Source organism: Rhipicephalus microplus, chromosome X (genome assembly GCF_043290135.1).
Source record: "Rhipicephalus microplus isolate Deutch F79 chromosome X, USDA_Rmic, whole genome shotgun sequence".
Lineage (NCBI taxonomy): Eukaryota > Metazoa > Arthropoda > Arachnida > Ixodida > Ixodidae > Rhipicephalus > Rhipicephalus microplus.
This window is the reverse complement of record NC_134710.1, coordinates 253,541,387-253,567,314: the sequence shown is the minus strand read 5'-3', so window position 1 is coordinate 253,567,314 and position 25,928 is coordinate 253,541,387. Positions and strand designations below refer to the sequence as shown.

The following is a 25,928-nucleotide window of genomic DNA, read 5'->3' as shown; positions in this document are numbered from 1 at the left end:
GGCTCCACCAGCTCAGCCGACAGCACGATGGTAGATTACTCCTATTCAAGACGTGGTTCCCGTGAAGCGCTCCTCAATGCATGCGGGCGTTTAATATATTATCCCACATAGCCGTTAAATGCCGTTCCTCCTGAAGGTTAAGCGCGTCACTTCGAAAAGGGCGAGCAGGTCAAAAGGCACTCCGATCCTGCTACGGGCGAGGTATGCGATAATATCACACCTGGAGGTTCCTAAAGAACCTGGCCATCCGAGTTCACATTTAGGCGATGGTCGAAGATTTTACATCTGATCATATAACAATGAGAAATACTGTACATAAAATTCATAATCCAGCCCACCCAGACAACTTTTTTTCTTCACTCGGCACGTGGCATGGTACCGGACCTGTAGTCAGCGGCGTAGGCAGAATTTTTTTAGGGGGAGGGGACCTCCTAGACCTGAAGTGGGAGCCCGGCAGGCAGATGGAATGGAATGTTGGTACTGGGTCTGTAGTCAGAGCCGTAAGCAGAAATTTATTTTTTTTTTGGGGGGGGGGGGGGGTTGACTATGAAGTGTGGGCCAAGCAGGCCGGCAGGCTTAGCCCTCGCCTGGTGTCATTTTGTACCCCCCCCCCCCCCACGGCGTCGGCACTGGCACACTTCCCACACTGAAACACTCATTTACTTATTTCAGGCAAATATTGCTGTATCGCACAGGAACTCTTTTTCGTTACTTTCACAACCTGCACTACGCAATAGCACTCGACGGCAGAACGATGAAATGCATAGTCGGAAAAAGATATTAGGTGACTGATTTTTTTTTCATTCGCCTTGTCTCGTGTCTTCTACTAAATTAAGAGAAAACAAACAGAGTCGTCCCTTATTTGACTGTCCTTTGATTATGAATCATCTGGACCAAGGTTCTATTCTGATAGCAGAATCATCGAGAGAACAATGAAAGCACATTTTCGCTTTCCTAGGATTTAAGAAAGTTTGCTCATTTGCTTCATTTTACTCTTTTTTTATGCCAGTTATTATAGTAGTGCACAGATAGGTGCCCTTTATTAATGTATTTCTCTTTTATACTTCTGAGGGACCATTCATCCGCAAGTGACCTTTCTGAGAGAATTGGTTAGAGCATGGTCCTCATAAAACGTGAAGAGACGCCTGATGAATTGGTGGATATCAATTTCAATAGCAATATTTTTCCTTCATACTTGAAACTTTTCTTCCGCACTGCTTCTTTCATCCTACAGTGAACCTATTGAGGTGCCCTCTCTTCAGGCTCTGCGCGTCCACGTGCGCTGATTATTCCGAACACATGTGCTGATTTTGTCCTTGCATGCAATAACTCCGATGCGTGAGAGAACAAGCACACAGAGAAAAAAAAACATGGCAGATTTGCACTAGTGGTACCAAGCTTGAAGGAAGAGTGGAGCTGGGGGGTAAGTGGGGTCATTTTTGTTTTTCTTTATTTTATTGCGATAGCAATGATATGAACACTCAACGATTATTCACCTGTTGTCATGCCCCAGATATTTGTATGTATTGATAGATTGATATGTGGGCTTTAACGCCCCAAAACCACCATATAATTATGAGAGATGCCGTAGTGGCGGGCTCCGGAAATTTTGAACACCTGGGGTTCTTTAACGGGCATGCGAATCTGAGCACATGGGCCTACAACATTTCCGCCTCCATCGAAAATGCAGCCGCCGCAGCCGGGATTCAAACCCGCGACCAGCGGGCCAGCAGCTGAGTACGCTTGCCACTACACCACCGTGGCGGGGCATATATTTGTATGTATGTATGTATGTATGTATGTATGTATGTATGTATGTATGTATGTATGTATGTATGTATGTATGTATGTATGTATGTATGTATGTATGTATGTATGTATGTATGTATGTATGTATGTATGTATGTATGTATGTATGTATGTATGTATGTATGTATGTATGTATGTATGTATGTATGTATGTATGTATGTATGTATCTGGGTCATTCCACGCCAGACGATTCAAGCATTGCACTCGACCTTCTCCGATTATGTAAAATTGTGGACGTTCGTATCAATGAACTATTTGCCCTCGGAAAGTATTTTTTGGGAAAAGAAATTTGTTCTCTATTACAGCGATTTGAACTTTGCAGTAGAGGGTGAAACACAGGTCACGAAAAAAATATTCTCAAAAACTGTTCACAGAATGCTGTAAACATCTGCTGATTGTTTGAGAAGAAATGGCGCTATTTTATCACCCATGGACGACCTCTACTTTGTCTCACGATGTGCTTTGTGCAGAAGCGATGCTGCAATTCTGAACCCATTTTGGTTATTTTTTCAAATCTATAAATTTCACAGACACAATGAAACAATGTCACATGACTGGATAGTTGGAAGGGAGCGTGTCAAAAAAGTATTCATGTCGATGACCTAGTAGTTTTGAAGTGGAAGGCGTGCCAACGTTGAAAAACGTAGAGTGGAGATGCGATTCAAGAAAAAATTCACGCTTAGTCTCATTTGAAAGAGCGAGCAAAGGGGATTTATTTGGAAAAGTTTAATCGGAGTTATTTATTTTTGTTGTAGACGAGAAACAAGAGTTTATGTTGAGCGTACGCGGCGTACCTGGGCGTGGGCTCGTAAGCCCGCTCCACGGCACCGGCACGATTCAACGGGGCAACAGAAGTATGCAGCACGCCCGCGGTTGGCAAGATCGTGTGCTGCTCTAAGTTTGCACGTTGCTGAAAACTTGCCAACAGTGTATATGCCGTACGGCTGGCAGAAGGTGTTGGAAAGGCACTGAAGTATGCAGTTTGTGGTTGCAGCTCAGAACTATTTCATTGCCAGGTCGCTACGTGTGCACGTACGACAGACGCAAAACTTAGGTTGTGTGCCCACTTTTCGATCTCTGCGGAGGCTACAGTCCTTACTTATGTTGCCGACGTATCATCTTCGCCCCATAAATTACGTGTGTTGCTTATGTTGCGACCGGGTTTTGCAGGCACGGGAGATCTGGTATCGAGAGGTCGAGGAAGGAGGAGGTGGAACTTTGTAGATAGGGTTTATTTACATTATTTACATGGCACGAGCTCTCGGGCCCGAAGCTCTACATTGAGAAGCTCTACATTGCAAGGCTCTCCACATAATCAGCACCGTGAACCAGCACTCAGCAGCCCGCAAGGGCTGATTTCAAACAGTCTCATTTCCCCATGCAGATCCCTATATAGATCGGGAAATAGGTTCACACTGCACTGTCCAAAAGCATCTTTCACAACACTCACGAGGGTCATTATTCCGGCACCGCCCCCAACAAACACTCATACACAACCCAAAGACGAGCATAGTCCCGGCGATGCTGCCTCCTCCGGCAAATCTTGCTTCCATCGAGCGGGGTGAAACGAGTTTGTCATATCGCTGCTTAGGACGACTACCCATGCATTGTCGAATGACGGTCACGGTCTAGGCGCCTCCAAGGGGTCATGTCTGGAGATCTCGTACTGTTTTGAGCGCCGGTGGCTCATCAGTCAGTGACGCACAGCGTGGTGGTCCGATATCCGTAGTCGGTGGAAGTTCGGCATTGTGGCTTTTACTGAGGCACGAAGACGCCACGTGTCGTATCTCTGCGTGGACCCCAAGGACAGCAGTGCTCCGTAAAGTGATGTCTGCCCCGCAGTGCCCCACACATGGAAACAGCAGGGTGGCTTTCTCTTCTTTCTCTTCTTGAACCCTTGTCTCTGGCACACAATGCACAAATATATAATGAATTTTTTTTTCTGAACAGGTATAAAGCTTACGCGGTGGGAGTATATGTTCCTTTTAGAGATTTATCACTTTTTGTTTCTGTTATACAGGCTCTCCGTGTAAAATGTGACAAAATATCAGTGTGCCCACCCTTCGCATTGATTATTTTACGCGCTGCTGAAAGATTCGGTCGAAAGAGGAACCGCGAGGGCCGCTTGGTCGGTTGGCGACGCGATCACTGGAGCGAAGTTCGCTTCTACCGGAGATCTGAGCACCTTTCGGCTCCGAGGCACGAATGGCGTGAGGCACATTCAAGCATGCTCCCCATTAAAATGAACTATAAGTGTGTTCCCGATGTTGGTTAGGCACTTTTATTTCTAGTAACATATTTTAAACGAAGCATCACTTGTTTTCTCTAGCACTTCGTCAGCGGCACTGCGGAAAGCCAAAGAATGCGTGTCGAAGCGTGAAAGCTCGCAGCAGCACACCATCTTGCCACCCGCGTGGGCGCTGCATACTTCCATTGCCCTAAAAAGCGTGGTGATGCAGTGAAGCGAACTTTCAGGCTCCTACCCAGGCACGCCAGGAATGCTCAACATAAATTTTTGTAGCGTTAGCTACGCTGGCCTCACTGAGCCAATTTCGCGTGGCACTGGTCGGCGCATGCGCAATGATACTTCGCCGCCACCGCACGCGGCTCGCCGCCGGTGTGCGCGCAATTCGATGCGCTGCGCAGACAATCAGTGGTGTAACGCACCGGAGCCGGCACCTCCCTCGCACTCAGCCGCGGCTGCGCGCGACTCGCCGCCGCCGCTGTGCGCTTTCCAGAGGAGTGCCGTCATAGCCTCGGTAGTCATATGGACGCCGACGCGCGCGCCTTCCCTGTGCAGTCGCCATCTGACACTGCGCTGTAGCCGCTTGATAGCGCCTCTGACTGGCGTTTGCCACTGTGGTATAGCCATGGAGAAGGAGAGTGCAAATGCCGCTCCGCGGTGCAGTAGAGCGGAGAAGCTTAACTCTTCGGATCCCGAAGTAGTTGCCCGGCAAAATAAATATACATGTGCCACATAATACGTATACCGTGTGTGTGTCATTGGAACAGCTGTAAGTATGATATCTGGAAAGCTAAGAATAATCAGCCTAACCTTTGCTAACGCTACGTATCCCCTGGCACAGCTGAGCCAAGCCACTGCCATTTTTTTCTTGCCTAAAAAAATCGTTCTTAGTAAACTTTTACAAAGAAGTCTCCTTTGTTGACTCTCTAAAATGAAACCTAGCATGCATATTTGCTTGAACCATATCATCACTCTAGATGTTCCTAAACATGGGGCATTTCACAGATTTTCGAACGTTTGCGCTCCTTGCATACTGATTCGTAATCGACTTCAATACTTTTTTTCACTCACTGCCAACTATTAAGCTTTTTGATTTAGCCTTATTGTGGCTGCGAAATTCGTGGAACCTTTTAAAAATATTAGAAATCGGCGCAGATTCGCAGCATTGCTTCTGCACAAAGCACATTGTGAGACAAAATAGTGGTCATCAAAGGGTAATATTAGAATAGTACCGTACCTTTTTACGACACTAGCAAATGTTTAAGGGATTCTGTGAAGTATCGTACTTTTTTAAATTATATTTTCGGTGCCTAGATTTCACCCACTACTATGAAATTGAAATCGCTTGAATACAAAAAAATTGTTTTCCGAGGGCAAATAGTGCATTGGTATTACCATCCACAATTTTTTACAATACACTTGGAAATGGTCGAGCGAAATCTTGTGACATTTTACGGAGAATGACCCATGTGTGTATAAATAAAAGCCACAAAAATAAAGCAAAAGGAACAATCGCCACGTGCGTCCCTGAGATTCTAACCTCTGACCACTCGTTACACAGCCTGCCGCGCTGAATATCTCTGCAACAAACTATCTTTTTTTAACTCTAACAGTGAGCATTTATCGCTGACGGCACACAGCTCTGGAAGGCGCTTCAAAGTATTCAAATCCACCCGCAAGATTGTGCAAAAGGTGTGCTTTAAAGCAATGCTGCCAAATTTTGTTCCAAGTGCGCATGAGACGCGTTCTAAAAAGCAAATTTTCGTACTCATTCGCGAAGTGGAACGCTAGGTGGGCAATGCCTCGAACATCACATGCCAGATGCCGCCATGGGTCACGAGAAGGCTCTCGCATAATCGACACTTGCAGCGCTTTCAGTACGCTTATCACATAACAGGAAGTTAAAAATGGGACATTTGTTAGTTCACGTGCGTCCTGCATTAGACTTTTCCGTTCTTTTTGAGCATCCTTTGTGTTTGAGCAGTGTGGTGCAAGTGACGAGCAATGACAGTTGATATAGTTCACGCTCACGCACTGTGTGTTCTTTTCGTGCGTCCTTCGCCTTGAGTGACGCCCCACCAGCGTCGAGTTGCTTCCCGTTCATCGTGGGACGTTCTAATTTGTTCTAATTGCATTCATTGATTCACCCTACCAGCGAAAATGTGGCTTTATTATCTTTATCTGTCCATTTCTCGCTGTGTCTCATATATGTAGTTCTTTTTCGTATCTGTTTTTATTTGTTGCCTTCATTTTTGTCCCTTTCTCCATCGGTCTACTTCTTCTCTTTCTTGCTCTTCATATCTCCATTTCTTTAGTTCAATTTCTTTCTCTGTCTCTCTCTTTGTGCATTTCAATGCCTTTCTGTGCTTCTCTTCACGTTTCTTTATGTGTTGCTCTGTTTTTTTCTCCCTCTTTTTCGTGCCTGTTTCTTTGTAAGCAACATTTTAATATTTTAGTGACATTGTTTGGCGGCACCTGAGTCGCACCCTAGCTAACACCAAGTAAATGCAAGTGAATGCCACTGCAGATGCTACTAAAAGCAGGTTTTCCTGTGATCTTGTTTTGTTACGTTGCGCAGCTAACGATGGACGGGTTAAAAAATTACAAACAAAATCGGCAGATCCCATGTACCTGGCAATCGAAGCTATGCGAAGCATGCGGAAGGAAGGTGACCATGCTGCATTTTTTTATTCAGCGACACTTCATGAAATGACGCTAAATATATGTACAAAGGTTGCACGCACAGACATATGTTGAAGAGTTGCAGATGTTTGTATAACCAGTTGTTTGCACTTGCGCAACTATGCCAAATGAAACATGCGTATTAGCAACACCAGAAGCTCATATGAAGCGCTGATGCTAGCGAGTATGCTGGCCCTGTGCACTGCTACATAAATCGGCTACATCGAATGGCAACTATAATCACAATTGACGTCAACCCGACGTGACAGCTGTATCGAAGGAGCACATATGTAATGTTTACAAAATTGGGTAGGCAGCACTGCAGCCTCGACTGATGTTTCACGAAGAGTAGCGTCTATTTGAAAGGTATTTGCGAGACATGGCATAGCTCTGTGGTAAAATACTTCATTGCCACGCAGAATGCGTGGGTTTGATTCCAGCTGGCAACCTGACATTTATTATTTGCATTCATCGGCTCGACGCTACCAATGCCGGGCATTTCTTAACACCAGCGCGTTAAATTTCTCCTGTATCTCCTCGTCCTTCCTAGGGTCAGTCACCTGTGGCACATACCCGCATACCAGCGGCACATACCCGCTTGTGGGTATGTGGCGCTGTCTGGCGGGAAGTGTTTGATGACGTACGCCACGGGATTGTGAAAATATTGATGTCTTGACCAGCGCATCGTATTCCTCAAACCATCATACCCTCGCATGTTCATTTGGTTCACGCAAAGTTAAGGGGTGATTTATTAATAGCTGGATTTTAACCTCCCAACACCACCAAACGATTATGAAAGACGCCGTAGTGAAAGACTCCGGAAATTTCTACCACCTGTCGTTTTTTAACGTCCACCCAAATCTGAGCACAAGAACCTACAGCAATTTCATCTCCATCGGAAATGCAGCCGCCGCAGCCGGTATTCGATCCCGCGACCTGCGGGTCAGCAGTCGAGTACCTTAGCCACTAGACCACCACGGTGGGGCGCATATTTAAGGGTTTGACCACGAGAGCACCCAAAGGTAAGCGGCTATCTATCTATCTATCTATCTATCTATCTATCTATCTATCTATCTATCTATCTATCTATCTATCTATCTATCTATCTATCTATCTATCTATCTATCTATCTATCTATCTATAGATAGATAGATAGATAGATAGATAGATAGATAGATAGATAGATAGATAGATAGATAGATAGATAGATAGATAGATAGATAGATAGATAGATAGATAGATAGATAGATAGATAGATAGATAGATAGATAGATAGATAGATAGATAGATAGATAGATAGATAGATAGATAGATAGATAGATAGACACGCTCAAAGTCACAGAAGTTCGCTAGGAAATGCTTCGCACTTAAAACTAAAGAAAAGAGAGGGCTATCCCAAAGGTATCGTGGTCGTTCTGTACGTTCATTAAGTGTCACCTAACCTAAAGAGGGTGATACAAATATCCGGCGTTGAGATCGTGTTCTGGGGCCGTCACAACCTATCCAGCCTGTGCAACAGTACCATTGTTGAAGACGTACAAACTGTTTACATATAGAAAGAAGCTCGTGCAACTTGTTAGGTTCCGAGAGAATGTAATTTATAAGATTGTCCTAAACTGCGGCTGGTGTTACATCATCCAAGCAGGCAGATGAATCAGTAAAGAGTTACAGAACATGCGTACTCGCTAAAAGGGCGCGTGAGCATTCACTTTGCAAGCGGGTTACTCTAAAAAATAGTATTATGAGCTAATTTTTAAAGATACTGCAATAATAGCCATATACGGAGAGCAACGCGAACGTGAAGTTTTGAGGCTTTTTGCGTGCAGAAAGGTGGAGAATTTTATGTCCCTGTAGCTTCACTATTGTTTATCCAAAAGAAAGATGTGTTTTTCGAAACTGTGGTTTGATATTTTTACAACATTCATTTGTTTACCGATGTCTGTAATAATTTTCTTCTTGCTTTTATATGGTGACGTACAAATGCAATAAAATAGTTGTTATTCAGCACTGAATTTGTGTCCTCTCTTTGTTATCCCGTTCAGACGCTGTTTCTTCGTTCAATATCAGTGTGTGACAACTAGCCCAGTTAAAGTTTTTTTCTTCTTTCTATCTCTTTTTTCTCCCTCTTTTCTCGTGCTTCAGGTGCTCCACTTCACCGAGGAGTGTTTTCATTTAGCACTCGCATAAACTTATTTCGCTAGTTTGGCTTGCCTAATTCCTGTAGCGCATTCACACCGTAGGAGTTTTGCAGGACTGAGCACAAGTTATCGACAGCTTAAACAGCTTCACTGTTAAACAAAAGCGTGGCAAAGAAAAATAACGAGAATTGGTTGCAAAGATTCCTTGCTGTGGTAAAATTCGAACCTACGTATCTGCGTCGTAACCACTCAGCTATGCAGAGACGCGGGCCGAACATAGCATTGCCCTGTATAGGATACAATGTATGTGTAAACGGGTAGCGTAACTTCCATAGAAGCCCATGGACGCAATAGTCGAATGCTCGTTGCATCGTCACCATCTGCGTGAGAAGAGTACAACTAAGAGAAAACAAAAATAAAAATAAAATAAAATATGACATCACAACCAGAAGCGGTAGCGACGTCGTGCATATTCCCCACATGACGCGATATCAAAAATTTCCTTAATTGCTGACCTTTTAATTGCCGTTCCTAATATGCAATTTTATTGCGTCTTTTGCCTCGCTAATTAAATGTGGAAGAAGAAAGAAACAAAAAAAAACAAAGATTTCAGAAGAAAAGTTGTTTTATTAGCGAAATTACGTACTTACAATATGCACAAAAAACTTCTCCGAGGCAATTGTGAGACAATTGTTCACGAGAACAATAGCCTAAAAGTTGGAAAACTCACGTTTCCTAATCGTCGAAACTCCTGAAGCGAGACAGCAGCTTTGAAAATATAGCTTTGGAAGACGTAGAGTACAGCGTCTTGTTCCTAAGCGTCACGTTCACCATCATCAAAGGCGAGAACACGCCAGCCGCGCGCTAGCGAAAGCTGTCCGCAGTCACAGGAGCGAATATCTACACATTCTGTGAGCTAGTTGAGCACTGAAATATCAAACCAGTAAACATTGTATAAAGATGAGTCAAGTACTGAAGGTACGCATGAAACCACCACAACAAATTGAGTGATGATTCGTTGGCCTGGCAATGTACTGAACCAAAGAACACGCCGAACTAAACGCAACCTCTGACAGCAAATTGCCTTGATACGCCCCCTCCCCTCCTTCCCACTTATGGCACGTGAATGAAATTGGGGTAATCAGTCATTTAACCAGGTGTCAGATATAGTAAATTTATATTTACTTCAACATATATAAAATTACGATTGTTTGAAGCAAAAAAATATATTGAGTTTAGTGTTGGTTGTTTGTCCCCTCCTCCCTTCGTCACGCTTCAATGATCGGCGGCTGTTGATCCCTCTGACAACAGCTTTCCTGCACTCTTTGTTCGAAGTTTCGCGGCCCATGTAATTTGGCAATGTAGGATATACATTACAGTACATTGTGCTATACTATACAAGCAGCCTTCTCATTAGAGTATAGTATAGAAACGAATGGGATTTAAAGAAATAGACACAGAGAAAGTGAACCTATCATAAAAGAAACAGAAACAAAGAGATGGAGAAAGACTTACAAGAACCAGAAGGGCGAAAAAAAAAGAATGCAAGAAAGGAACAAAAAGATAACACTAAAGAGCAACCAAGAAGGTCGTCTAACTCCGTACTTCCTTCAAGCTTGCTACCATCAGTGTAAAGCCGCCTTACTTGCTTTTTTTCATGCATGCACCACTTGAATTTGTGAATTAGTTTCAATAGCTTTGTTGGTTGTGCCAAAACGGCACAAGATCTCTCAAGTCTTGACGACGGTACAATGCAATGCGTACAGTACAGGTGGATAAAATATTGTATGAAGTCGCGTTCGTTCCTTCGCTTACCTCAGGACAATTATCTCCTAAACTTCAAATCAGTTCTAAAGTCGCAAGACTTTAACGATTACTGCAGTGTTTACGTGGCACTTTCCCGACGGAAGTGACAGCGGTGGAAATTCAAGTACGAAAGCAATCACTGCAGTGGTGAAAACTGCAAAATAGGGCACTAACATCTTCTGAAAAAAAAAACGACACAGGTAATGTAGTACGTGTTGTATTTGATGTGCTGGGTTTATATACTCAATCGTAAGCGAGCAGTTATCTTATGCTCTTACGTGCCTCCGTTTTTCTTTCTCGATCCTATGTTGTAAGTTGCAAGATAACTTTTCTAGTGAACATTGTATTGTGAATATAGAGTGACGTGAAGCGGCAGATATAATGACAAAAGTTTTTCCATTTTATTTTACGCCAGTACAACCTCGTGTCCGGATAGCTATTCAGATTCAGCATATTATGTCGGTGCACGTAAATAAATGTTGTTGCAAAAATGAATTAATCTTAGTGAATAGCGAAATTGTTTCTTTAGTCGACGCCGTTTGAAAATCCTACGTGGCCAAAAAGTCCTGCACTACGGTGTCTCATGTAATCGTATCGCCGTTTTTGAAATCAATACCTCAAGAATTATTATTACTGGGAGATAGAAGAAACCTTGCCCAAGGCCAAACTATTGGCTAGTGACCGCGTTGTACGATGTCATAAACCATCGGCTTCATGACTAAACGCCTTCACCAAGAGTCTTTTATGTGTCCCGTGGGGTGTATCGCTCATATATCCTGAGCGGTATCCTCAACATCTTACAGAGCACTGGATCACCTTGATGAGCGCGCAAGAAGTACCCTCCTTGAGATGTACAATGGATTCGTGGCGAGAGAGCACCCTCCCAGTTAACTGCAAGACCAGTCGTTGGGTTCTATTACTGAAGCCTGGAAAGTCACCAGTGGTGCTCACATCGTACTGTTTGCACTGGCTAGTTGCATGGGCAAAGTGATAGATAGGGTGGTACTAGGATGGCTAGAATGGTACCTCGAGCCTCACAACATCTACCCAGGCGATATGATATGACGGGGTTTCAACATGGCTGATCATCAACTCATAGCGTCCTATACCTGGGCACCTACGTACAATACGTAGGCCGTAAGCGCCTCTGCGCTTCTTTATTTCTTGATGCTAAAGGGGCGTATGATAACACAACCCATCAGTCTATCCTCGCCACTCTCGAAGAGGTAGGAATGGGTGGTCGGAAGTTTCAGTGGCTATGCAGCTATCTCTTGGAGTGACCCTTTGTCGTGAGAACCGAGGACAGTGATTCTTCACTACATCACAGCCACCGTGGGGTTCCCCAAGGTGGCTTGCTTATTCCTGCACTATTCAACTTGAGGCTAATCGCTCTCCTTGAGCATCTGCCAAGTAGTGTCGCATTGTACAAGGGCGACATATGCGTTTGGACATCTGCGATGAAACGTCTACAGCTGCAAGCACAAATTTAGAGAGCTGCCTCCCTCTGAAGCTGCAACTTACCTCCGTAACCGAGGTCTGGGAATTTCGTCAGAGAAATCTTCACTTGTGTCGCAAGTTCACGCGCAAACCAATGGAAAGCTACAGCGTCTTGATAAACGCCGAAATGATACTTTACTTCCGATCATACAAGTTCATTTGATTAATATGTGGTGTTTAATGTCCGAAATCATCATAAGGCGGCTCTCGAAGGCGGCACTGCAGTCTCTACTGTCATCCTTACGCCATGGACCGCACGAGCAGCTGGTACTAGAGATAGCAGAGGTTATACACCACCTAACTGATAAAGGGCGGGAAGTTACATTTGACATGAGAGACGCCGTGGTGGAGGGCTCCGAATATTTTGACCACCTTGGGTTCTTTAACTTGCACCCAAATCTAAGGTCATGCTCCTAAAAACTTCCCCTACATCGAAAATGCAGCCGCAGCAGCTGTGATTCTATCCCATGACCTGCGGGTCAGCCGCCAAGTACCTTAACCTCTAGACCACCGTGGCGGGGCTCCGATCATACAAGTGCCTGGATGTTTAATTAAGAAAGACCTCTCAGGAGCCCGCATATGCCTTACATAAAAAGTGGTTGACAGGCATTTGTCATTAGTTCGAAGTCTTCGGTGGAAGGAATTGTGGAAGGTTAGAGCCACTATGTTGACACTATACAGGGTTATTTAAGACGATAGTCTTTCTTGGGGACCTTCGGCGCAAAAATTTTGGTCTGTCTGTCTGTCTTTACATTTATCTGTTTGTCCACTCTTAACGGCACCGGGTACTTGAAACGGCCGACCCCATCCGCAGCGCCCACCAATGTTCCTCAAGGTTTAGCGTCCATACTTGTGCAACTGTCAATTAAAAAGTAATTATTGCGCATGTCTGGGGCGCAATAACGACACGTATATATTTTGCATGTGTGCTTTCTACTAGAAAAGACATACATAAGTAATTTTAAGAATTGTAGCGCTTATAACGCTGCGCCGACCATGCAACGCTTGCACAAAAAGGCGAGTGTTTCCAACGCTTTGCTAACACGAAATGGTGGTGGTACCTACCCGTCACGTTGCGTTCTACACCTCATCAACTCCGAGACGGGCGCGCAGGGTGCGCGCGTTTCGTTTTCCAATATAACTGCCAGATAGCGCTCATGTCTCACGTGTGGCGTGACTTGATGTGCTCTTTCGCCTCCGCTGCACGCTCGAGGCACTCTAACGCAGCGCCTCTGGAATACCATTCACCGATTTCTTTTTGCGCAGAAAATCAAATAAATCTTATGTTCACTCTCTCCACAAGCATGACTATCGTCTTTCGACGACTTCTGCAGATTAACATGCAGATACGTGGTCAATTTTTTTCTTGGTTTCTTTCGGTACATACAGCCTGCGTGTGTTAACCAATGCAAGCAAAACAAATATACAAATGATTCAAAGTGTCCAAGTTCAAGCACTATGGATTTGTCCAGGCTTGCCTCAAAGTGCATCGACAGTGGCAACTATCGCCATCGCAAGGGACCACCTCATCAAGACAAGCATTGGTCAGTGAAATGCGGAGGACACATATACGACACCTTGCTCAAACTCCTCGCTATCACCTATTGCCTCTCTACCAGAGTATCGACCACACACATCTTACTGCCAAACAGTGACCGCTCTTGGTGAATCTATCACAACTTCACTCTCTCCTGCCGCTAGACCTATGATTTCTATATGGTGCTTCGCTCAACCAAATAATAACATTACTATACCTGGCGTACAGAAAAAAAAAACGATTTGTCGTTACCGGCCTTTAAGCAGCTCACACTACTTCTCTTGTATGAAAAATACCAAGAATTTATACATATATACACTGGCGAATTGGTTCTGTCGAACAGCTCAACCGGAGCAGTCGTGATACCAAGGCTAGTCACGACAATTAAATTCAACACATATCGTGTAAGAAAATCAGTGGTAGCAGAATTGGCAGTCCTTCGTACCGCATTACAATCCGTCATTGATCGATCAACCTACATGCAAGTCGACTATTTACTGCGACTCGAAGGCGGCACTGCAGTCTGTACTGGCAGCCTTACGCCGTGGACCGCACGCGCAGCTGGTACTAAAGATAGCAGAGGTTATACACCACCTAACTGAGAAGAGGCACCAAATTACATTTCACTGGTTACCTAGTTACTGTGAAATAATCGGCAATGAACGGGCCGATCAAACGGCCCGCTCAGCCCCCACAGAGGACCAAGAACTGCTACTACCGCTTTCTAGCACCGATGCTGCACGGTAGCTCCGCTGGCTTGCTTGTCAACAAACCACGTCACAATGAAATGAGCTGCACTTTAAGCATGCCCGAATGCGCTCGCTTGACCCTATGTCAAGTCTTGAAGCCCCGTTGATGTTTCGCCCAGCAGACGACACCTTTTTATGTAGGCTGTGGTTGGGCGCTGGGTTTACCAACGCCTACGCTTTCCGCGTTAGGATGGCCGGCACCTGTGACCCCTGTGACAAAAAAAAACCATCCGACATATCGTTTGTGACTGCTTAGAGTATAGTGGACGGCGACTATGCCTTCACTATGTGCTCAGCCATTTAGGTAGTCAACCTTTGTTGGAGGAAAGAATTTCACAATATCGCCAGGATGCATCGTCAAAGAAAAAGGCCCTACAAGCGCTACTGCACTTCTTGCGATTGACTGGCCTTTCTGCGTGGTTGTAGCTACAACACATTTTCTGTGTTTTTGTTTTCTCATGAGTGAACGTGCGTTTTTTTTCTCCATTTTTTTCTCTCTGCACTCTCTTCGGTGCCCTTATTCCTCCACCCCCAGTGCTTGGTAGCGAACCGGATACCAATATCTGGTTAACCTCCCGGCCTTCCTCTTTGTCTCTCTGTCTCTCTCTCTCTCAACATTGAGACACACCTGGTTGTTGCCAATGGAGGTGAAAATGCTGTAGGCCTGGTGTGCTCAGAATTGGGTGCTCGTTAAAGAACCTTTGGTGGTCGAAATTTCCGGAGCCCTCCACTACGGTGTCTTTCATAATCATATGGTGGTTTTGGGACGTTGAACCCCATATATAGATTAATCATCTATTTGTTGAAAAGCTGTGCAACGTTTACTGAAAGTGTTGCTCTTCATGCGGAACCCTTTATTTTTAAGAGACCCTGTCATAACTGTTACGTTGTTGGAGTTCGTAATTGTTGGTTATTACCATGCGAGAGAAGCAATCAATGTGAGAGATCAACTCTGTATGCTATGACCTTTATTAATTAACATATAAGAGTCATCGGTGCTATAGGGTCTATAAATAACAATATCTAGGCCCTTCACGTTCTTCAGAGATTGGCAAAGTTGCTAGGTAGATATTCACAACATTAATTTAGAGTAAGGAACATCTATTCGTTAATTATTACAAAGGGGGCCCATTTCTGGCGTCTTACTGTTTCAAGACCATGATATTGACGTAGGTGTTGAGGCCCGAGAAGCCTTTCCACACAATTACGCGTTAACACTGGCTTGTTGACGCCTATATTGGAGTTAACACTACTCAAGTGTTCCTTATGCCATTACAATCATTGCATATTGTTGCGTTGTCGTGGCGATGAAGAAAAGCAGGACGCAGTCGGTACACAGAATAAATGCTTCAACATGTGCCCAGTAATGGCAAGTACAAACTACCCTCGCAGTACAGAGATAACGGGGAGTACGGACACCACGCTTCGATTCATCTGCTAATCTGTGAATTACCGGTCGGTTTACACATATCTTATGAAACCTTCCAGAGTTGTCGCTTGAACCCGGGTTAGTTCCAGAATAGTCTCTACTATTTGCGTGCAGTGCGTGGTCTTACCAGGCGATTCCTAAATAATCTGGAAAGTTCCCATGCACCCAGGTGCAGTTTGCTGAAGGCAGTGCTTATACGTGTAAATGAGCAGTTACATAAACACATGAAAATAAGTGCACATGGCAATATATTTACACAAATTTATTCAGAAACAAATACACGAAAAATATACGGGTCCCTCACGAAAAATATAGGGTTATTGGAATGGCATACGAAACTCTTCACTAGGCTGGGAGCTCTCTTGTTAACTATTCAAAAGAACTGCAAGCAAACGTGTACCTAGAGCACTGCGTGGCAAAACAGAGCACACACCTAGGCGGACACAAAAAAAAATTTTTGCTAATGCAGATCCTTTATTATGCGTGCACATTTCTCAATGAAAGCTTCAGGTGCAATCCCACGGCAGCATTTGTTTCAACGGCCAACTATGGATATCCCCATAATTAGATAAAGATGTTGTTCCCCGAAGCTCCTAAATAGTGCTCGCAATATTTTGAAGAAGGTACGCTAGAAATGCTGTTCTCAAGTGGACAGCACAGTAGCAACAAGTGGAAAGCTGAAATAGTTCAATATCTACCAGAATTCCTGGGTTGCAATAAAGCAGCGACGCTTCATATATCAACACAGTCACGCGTTTACGAGAAAAAATGTTCATTCGTAGGCCTCCACGCGTACCACAATATAAATGAGCTGAAGTCCATTTTTCCTCGGCCGGGGGCGATTTCTCTTCCATATCCCGGCAGCCTCTTTTCTGCCACGCTGGCAAAAGTACTGAAATGCCGACTGTACGCGTGTATATTTCGTTTTTGGGTTCCCATTCTGCCGAAACTCCGTAATGTTTTATCCTCTCTTTCAAGAAAAACGCTGGCAAAGCACTTTGGATGCGTCTGTAAACTGCTAACCTATTTGGTAAGTCCTATAACTCAAAGCTGGTTCTGCCAAACGAAAATAGTTTTCCATGGACAAGCAGACTGTTCAGCGGTCGTAAAAAAAGTGTTCAAGTACGATGGTAACTTGTGCCCCATCTTGGTGTAGCACTAACGCTCCAGTAGCGGCCGTTACAACATATTGCTGAGGCACCTCATTCATTCATGTTGTTACATCATGGCCTAAACATGGGGGAGTTTTGTTTTAATCCTAATGAAAAAAAAATCATAGAAAGCCAGTGTTAATAATACATGCATGCGAATAAGGCTGCGGCGTAGCAAACAGAAATGAAATGGCGTCTTGCTCTCTGGTATTTCTTACTATCGTGGTGCCATGGTATCAAGAAAAACATTTCTTCATTTATAATCCTTGCTTCAAATGAACGAACTAGGCAAATAGCCTAACTCTTGCTCGGAAACTACAATCCCGTTTCCTAGTATACACCTGTTACTCTACAGCCCACACAAATGATGAAAGAAGAAAAGTAAAGTTATTACCAGTCCTTTTAAAAGCCATCTTAGTTGATGCAGTTCACCGAGTGCTAGAAGTATTAGGCAAATGTCCAGGAATGGCGCCAGCGAAGTGTAATATAGATATTCACTTTTATCCTGCGGGTTGCAAAAGCCTTCACGCGTTTTTCAATAAAAATGATGATTTGAAGAGGGGGTGCTCCGCTCTCTTAGATATCGCTTCCTCAGGACTCAAAAAAGTTTTTGAAATGCCATGTTGAAATTTAACATCTCATTACAATACATATATGGGCCTCTTTATTACCAGGAAGACAGAAATGAGTCGCAGCTATTCTAAAGAAATATGAGCTTTTTCTGCCAATTCGAGCAATTAACACTGCACGGTGTAATCATGAGAAGCTCCATCTACATTCACACAAACACTGCGTGCTTGAGTATGACACTGAATGAGTATTGCCTTCAAAAATGTTTCATGCTTTCTTTAAAAAATAAATTGTAAAATGTTATTTTTTGTGGCATTTGCCACTCCTTCGTGAAATTTACAATGTGTCTGTATTGTTCAACTAATACAAAAATATTTAGGAGAAAGTACACATTGTCAATACAACCCAGCGTGTCATAGTTATTAATTTAGTACGGAGAGGTTTCGCGAACGTTACTCTCTCTACCGGCATCTGAACGATACGCTGCGCCAATCCTATGGTAAACTTTGACGAGCTGTCATCTTTTTTATATTGCGAGAATAAGACTATTTCGCTTATTCAACATACATATGAAGTATTAGGAGGTAAGCATCTGGGTAGAAAACAAACATAGATCGTAAGTGTAGCTTCGTGGTTGCTCACCAGTACAACGTCTGTTACTACAAAGTGCTCCTGTCGAGCATTTGGCCTTAAAGTTGTTGTTAGAGTATATGTCACGTAGAATCCTTGGTATCGTGCGTTTGCGTGTTTTTGTAAGTTGTTCACTAATGTCTCTGTGTAGGTGCTCTTATCTGAAGATTTCATTGTGGTGGGTTCTCTGAAGATTTCATTGTGGCAGAGAATCAGATTAAGGGATTATTAAGCGGTACAACAACACAATGGTGTTTCTGCTACGGCTGGTCTCATTAAATGAGCCGCTTTAAGGCAGTAAGCCCCACAAACCAACCAAGTATACCGTTTTATTTTGGATTAAAGATTATGCTTTTGTAATAAATTCATTTCACTTAACAAATGAACGGAACACATAAACCAACACCGTGTAAACCTATCGTTTGGTAACTGCAGTTCACCAGTATTAGTGACTGTGAAGGCAGTGGTCACTCACTTTGTATTGCTACTTAACTATAGATACTAACTCTAAAAAGTAATTGTCATAGTATTAAAGTTACTCACTTGGCAGGGACAAATGCTGCTATTACTACATAGATAGCAAGTATTGACACAGCTGTTATTACCCCAAAATTAGTTTTTATCACTAATTACAAATACATATGCCTTTGCGTGCTGACTTGACCATAGCGCAGTTCGTCTGTCTGTCCGTTCCTCTCACACGAAAGAATAATAATGCCATGGACGTTTTTTTTTTTTTTTTTCACGAGGCTAGGTTTGAATCCGGGTGTTGAAAATAGCAATATCTTAACGTCTGAACTACACACCAGACTCACACTTTCAAACTGCGATTATACCTGGACCACATAAATTGGCTGTTTCACTGCGAAAAATAAACACAAAAAAGAGCACTGTCTATGAAAATTTCGCTGAATTTCGTGGAGTTGTAAGTAGCGTTCTTTCCAGGAAACAGTTTGAAATTCGATATTCAGGATTTAACACATCAGGAGAACTCATGTCTTGCAAAACTTTGATACCAAACAAGCGTTGTGGTGTTGGCCTGATGTGCAAGCCTGGGGGGCGTTCCAGACGCTGACGATCACTATAAACATAAAAAAGACGCCGATGCTACCCGAAAACATTTTTTTTTTCAAGAGGATACATTCTAGGACAAAACACGACGATAACGCAACAGTCAAGGCGTATTCGGTTGGCTGCTCTGGTCCTTTGGCGCCGAGCCACCAGATGCTGAGGCAGCTGGCAATCAGAGCGCGAGAGGCAGCGTATACCAACCGAATACGTGAGCGATTTCAGAGCAGCACACCTGCAGAGTCACCGTGCCGCCAACGCGGGAAGCTGCCAGGTAAACAGTCCTGCTGTGCGCCGACGAATGGCGCCGATCAATTAGGTGGACGTCTCCGACATAGTTAGACGCAGCGACAGACTTTCTAGCTCAGCCAATCAATCTGGTGATTGTCATTGTGTGAACAGTTATCTTTCGAGAGAAATCACGTGGCTGTGTGCGAATTGCAGTAACGACAGCACTAGCGTTTCCTCCACCTTTGCTAGCCATGGAATTAACATGGTGGGAGACGATTTAGACTCCAACCAAAAGTTTGGAAGAAAGCAGACGTTTCGAAACCGACTTGGTACCTTCCTCTGGGGTGACTGCGGAGGCTACGTAGCCTCCTAAGTCTAAATCATCTTCCAGTTTCATACCCAACCAGGCAGACTTCTGTCGAATGTTTACATTCTAATTAACATGTTGCATTTATGGATTCGCGCATGTGAACGCGCCCCACACACGCTCACAAACGCCATTAAGAATGCACGTGCAGGAAGTATTACGCGCCCGGCGATGTCCCGTTCTGAAGTGTGCGCTCGCGCTCTTCACCTAGTGCACCTGCTGGCAGCCACGTGATTTGCCAGCTTGTGTTATGTGAGCCGTACTCCCGGTCAGATCGCCCCACGCTCTCAGTTCGAAGTCAGAGTGGTTGGGAGCACTCTGAGTCGGAAGCTGACGCTTTGAAAGAACTAACGGAAGGTAGTACTAGTGCTCAATTTCTACTAACAGAACGCTCAGTCACTTTTCAGAGCGCTCCAGAGCGCTCGTAACCACCCAACCGAATAAGCCATTAGTCAACTGCCAAAGGAGATTGTGCATCATAAATTTTTGTATTACTTAGCTTCTTTTACAACCGTAAAAAAGTCACTGCTTTACTGCAAAAGCGAAGAAAGGAACGTGATATCAACAAATTGGAAGATAATGCTGAGAATGACCAGCATATCGAAACGTGTCTCGCGTTTCTCACGCACAAATGAAGCAATAAACGTACTCACAGGTATAGATGAACGCGAATAAGTGTCTCAGTTGTTACTTTCTGTGCCTGAAAAGTGCGTTCTTTTCGCAAAAGAAGGCTGTGCGACGATTGCAGTGACCTTTGTGCGCCCGGTGACTACAAGATATTTGTTCCAATGAAAGCCCAAGACCAGCCAAGACGTACGATACTCCCCACCGCGACAAAAGGGCACGCGAATGAGTGTCCAGCCCCCCTCCTCGTCCTCTCCACGCTGGAAATTACGCGTGGCAGATGAGAGCGTGCGCCACTGCGTCATCTTTTTGGTAAAGCTTTCTGGTAATAGTTCCCCCCGAGATGCTCGTCATTAGCCCTATCTAGCATATATAAATAGCTTGCCGTTTGAACGTTCGATGAGGTGCTCCTTCGTGGCTAAGTGGCTAACGCTTCTCCCTCACAATTAAAAGGTTCGATTCCACGCACCGGAGTCTTTTCCTGGACTATTTTTTTTCTTACGTTTTGATATATATCGATACGTATATATATAGAGTGAGTGATGGCGATGCTGGCGGCAAAATCCAGCTGAGAGTGTCCATATAATTGCGATCACAATAAAACAACGCTGACACTGTATCTACTTTCAACTTTCTTTGGCCTGTGCATTAAGGAATGCGCGTGAACAATATATATGACTCATGCTTTTAACACGGATGTGTTTAATTCGGGGGTTCACCGCGGCGCCACCGACGTATTTTTGTAAAGAATATGACGTCGTAAAGTATATATATACTAAGAGAGGGCAAAAAAATACAAAAATACAAAAATTCCGCTACAGTGAGTTGAACATATACGCCCCCTCGCTCTGCAGCGCGCAGCGCGAGCCACCTCGGCCATAAGGTATGCGTTGTTCAGCTTCCTAACGGTTATTTATTTACACTATTTAGCACTGTCGGTACTCATATATCGGTAACTTTAGTGTGTTTTCGTTATCACTGGCAAGCTGGCGCTACGGTTGCAGAGGCCTTTCTTAAAAGGTTGACACACCCTTTCGCGCTTGCCTCAACGGGGCCTAGTCACTCGTGCGCGTGCGCATGCGTTTCTTTCATGTTCGTAGTGGTTCATACTTTTCGGGATATCACCACAAGTGTGCGTTGAAACTGCAGAGAGCCACTTCGCTCGCTGCAGCAGCCATGCTTGTGAAAGGAGCGTGCTGCTCAATCACCAAGTAACACCTGGAACATTTGTTCGCGCTCATCCTGTGTATACCTGTGCGTTCGTTCCGTGCTTCCTTGTCTGAGCACAGCGCTTGAAGTGTTGAGCTGTGACAGTTAGCTCGCGCTCGTCCTGTGTATGCTCTTTCTGTGCATCCTCTCTGATTGAAGACAGGGTGGACGTTTCGAGGGGTTTGCCGTTCTTCGCATGATATTACAGCTTGTCGCTTTAGCATTCACTGTTTTGACCTTGTGGCGTAACAATGTATTATATACACTAGACTACCTTTCTGAATACAGCTCTCACTTTTGTGTTATACCTGTTTCAATAAAAAAACGTGACCGATGTAACATTTTAGTTCTGCTCTCTCCGACCGTGTTAAGACTTGAAGAAAATTGAACTTTTTAGAATTCGGCTACAGTCGCTATAGCAAGGTGAGAATAACTGCGCAGAATAGACGCGTAACTTCACTGCGCATTAAAGTGGCCGCTCATTATGTGCACTCACTATCTGAGAGCGAGGTCTTAAGCATAGGCCGACCAAACTTGTAGGGCTCACACACATTCACTCATGAAATATATTTTGAGCTTTGGACTCGCTCGAACTCGCACTCACCAAAACATCACTCAACCGGACTCACTCAGACTCACGCAGGCTCGCGGCTCGGTATCAGTTGGAGTTATTGATTCAACTCATGAGTCCGTTAGTGTCTAATTTCTTTACAATAGTGTCAATGCTCTCTAACACCAATATATCACCTAATCGCTGATATTGGCTCATTTTCCATAGCATATTTCCATGTTCTGCCAAATACAAATAGAACAAGCATCTTCGACAACGCGTTCCAAGTGCTTGAAAATCGTTAAGGTCATTTTTCTTGGGAGAGAAGACAGCATAAGATATATTTATCACGAACTGCCATAAAAGACTTGCTGGGGATGGATGTCAAGCTCTGAATAATAAATATTAAAATGGTGTATGAACTACACTGATTTGGAATATATGTGTGTAGATATGAGTATAAGCGTGAATCCAGCAAGGCTAATAGTAACGCTGTAGATGACTACATCAGACTGTAGGTCGACAAAAGCAAGTGTAACTCACTCACACTCACTCAAAAATATATTTTGCGCTTTGGACTTAATCGGACTCAGACTAACCAATATTTTCCTGAGCTAAACTCACTCGAACTAGCACTTACAAAAATTTTCTTCAGCTGGACTCACTCGGACTCAGCCTCAAGAAAATATCAATCACCCGGACTCACTCATACTCAGACTCACGGCTTAATGTGAGTCGGAGTGAGTCCAAATGAGTCGAATTATGAGTGAGTTTGCCGACTTATGGTCTTAAGGCAGCACATGGCGATTCCGATTTTTAAAAGCCTCAGAGGCTGCATCATTGTACTTTGAAGCAATTGCCTTGAAGTGGCGAAATACAACTTCTACAGATTTGCTCGAACGTTACTACAGCGCCTTGTGTAATTGATGGCACTGCTTTCTTTACTCTTCAAAACAGCTAATAAAAATGGTTAGTAAAAAACTAAGAAGCATGACAGCGTTTTAAAACGCTGGTTTCGTATGCTATGAGATCTTATCCTTCTCTTTGATTATATGCACCCTCAAAGAAGAGAGGCTTAAGCTAAAATATTACGGACACTAAGGCCCGGTTGTCCCATTTACCAATGGCGCTTTGAAGCATTAGTTTTATTGCTACTGTCATCCACTGATCATGGTAAATGTCGCTGAGTATTGTAGATACTGTGATACACTTACTTGGTGCGCTTGCAATCCTCGTAGTGGACACAAAGTCACTGCAAACGTTCTTCGAAGGGCACCACTGAACCGAGAGCGTGTAATTCTCCGTCGGGTCTAGATCTTGAATGATGGCCGAGAGGACGTAGCCAACATTCAGAAAGCGTTGTGAGTTCCCGTTATCCCGCACACGTACACGGTACTGGCCTCCAACTACGTACGGTGCCAGCGGCCCCCACGACAGCAGCACCGACGTGCTCGATAACGGAATGGCCTGGATGCTTGTGGGACCTGAAACAAAGCAGAAGTGACCATTGTGAACATTCAACATAGCCCTAAAATGAGTGCAGAAATTTTCTTCTTCACTGTAAGCTAAGCTTCAGTATATGGTAATGGACAGACAGACAGACAGACAGACAGACAGACAGACAGACAGACAGACAGACAGACAGACAGACAGACAGACAGAGAGACAGACACAGACAGAGAGACAGACAGACACAGACAGGCAGGCAGGCACACGCACAGACAGACAGACAGACAGACAGACAGACAGACAGACAGACAGACAGACAGACAGACAGACAGACAGACAGACAGACAGACAGACAGATAGATAGATAGATAGATAGATAGATAGATAGATAGATAGATAGATAGATAGATAGATAGATAGATAGATAGATAGATAGATAGATAGATAGATAGATAGATAGATAGATAGATAGATAGATAGATAGATAGATAGATAGATAGATAGATAGATAGATAGATAGATAGATAGATAGATAGATAGATAGATAGATAGATAGATAGATAGATAGATTTGTACTCTTTTAGCAGGAGTGGTCGCAAGCTTACGTCAACCTTCCCGCAGCGCTTATAATTTGTTTCCGAAGATGTGATGCTCGTGTTAACTAATTATAACAACATGGTAGTTTGCATTTAAATGCCCCAAAAAGCTCCCCTTTTTTGTGCCAAATAGTACATCGGGCAGACGGGGTGCTGCGTAAATGAACGAGCCAGAGAGCATGAATTAAATCTGACGAGAGATGGCTTGGCGCATTTGCCAGTGCGTTTTACAAGTGTTAGCTACGGTTTGAAAGCAATGGAAATTTTAGGCAGACGCAAGTCTCTGAAAGGACGTGAGTTGATAGAAGCGTACCATACAAGAATGAATGGAACAAGTTTGATTGGTGATACAACTGTTGCATTGCACGTATAGGAAAAGAGATTGATTAGAGGATAAATTAGGTTGTGTTGAGACTGCGCATGTACGTCGTCTATTTTAAACTTAAAGAAAACACCACAATGCCAGAAAGAAGACTGGCGCCACAAGTACAAGTGTTCTTTCTCGTATCACCTTCCTTCATCCTGTCTTAGCGCTCATTTTTTCAAGCTCTCAAGTTATGTGCCAACTTTCCCCGCTTGTCCAGTTTACCTATTTATTTCTGGGTTAAAACTCACAAATATTCAGTCGGAAGTATCCTCGTCCTAACATCATGTTCCTGCCTTTTGTTTGGGTTCTGATTCGTGGCGAAATTATATCTTTCAGTCATTAAGCTGCCATCCTTATTTTTACGAATGTACAGCAGCCATCGAAGGCCGCTTTTGTTTGATTATACCAGGTGAACGGCACTCACGAGTCACGGCTTTCGAAATGTGGCTTTTAGGTACTCCCCCATGGCACCAAATTAGGTGTCATGGAGGAGTAGAAGCGCCATACCTAAGGCTATTTACATTACGACTACTGCTTTTCCTTGTTTGTAATATTGGTTTTCGTCTTTCTTCAGATATTGTGTTTCCAGTTATCACCAGAAGTTGCTGGAGTACATCATGCCGAATTCGAGGGTGCAGTAGTGCGAAATAGGAAAGGCGATGCGCGATGCCTGTCGGGCCGTATACCGCCAGCGTAGACTGGGGAAGCAATGGCGCAAACTTTCTCAAGTTTTGCAAGTACCAAGTATAGTCCTTTGGTCTATGGCACGTTTTTTAAAGCGTAGCATTGATTGGCGCACGAGAATTTTGTTCATTCCTCAATTCATCATGAACGAATAACATAAAAAGTGGATCTATCTGACGCACAATGAAATACCAAGTTGACCTGCGGCGGAGGTAAAGAGGCTTTTATAGCGCTATAACGTTGAAGATAGCATGACCAACACTAAGGAAAGGTCGCAGCGTAAGTCCATTATGTGCAGGATTGACAGCGAGTGGCAGACGTGGCACGTACAATGCATGATTGTGCGTCATGCATTGGCATCCGTAAACCAGTGCGTGCTATATTGGGGTGAAAAACATACTGGAGAGAGAGTGAATGAGAAGAAAACCTTTTATTTACGCTATATATATGGAAGCATCAGTCTCCCCATAACACGTGTAGAGAAAAGTCGTGCCTCATTAAACGGAAGTAGCCGAGAGTAGATATAATGCTACGCATAC

At 43.9% G+C, this 25,928-nt stretch overlaps 1 protein-coding gene across 2 annotated transcripts in view; it reads right to left on the bottom strand.

Moving 5' to 3' along the window:
* LOC119161592 (netrin receptor DCC) overlaps nucleotides 1-25,928 on the bottom strand; it is a 135,375-nt gene that overhangs the window by 5,446 nt on the left and 104,001 nt on the right. For both annotated transcript variants that reach the window (XM_037414137.2, XM_075878944.1), the window contains exon 6: nucleotides 23,508-23,777. In XM_037414137.2, coding sequence (XP_037270034.2) covers nucleotides 23,508-23,777 — 270 coding nt within the window. The remainder of the gene's footprint in view (nucleotides 1-23,507; nucleotides 23,778-25,928) is intronic.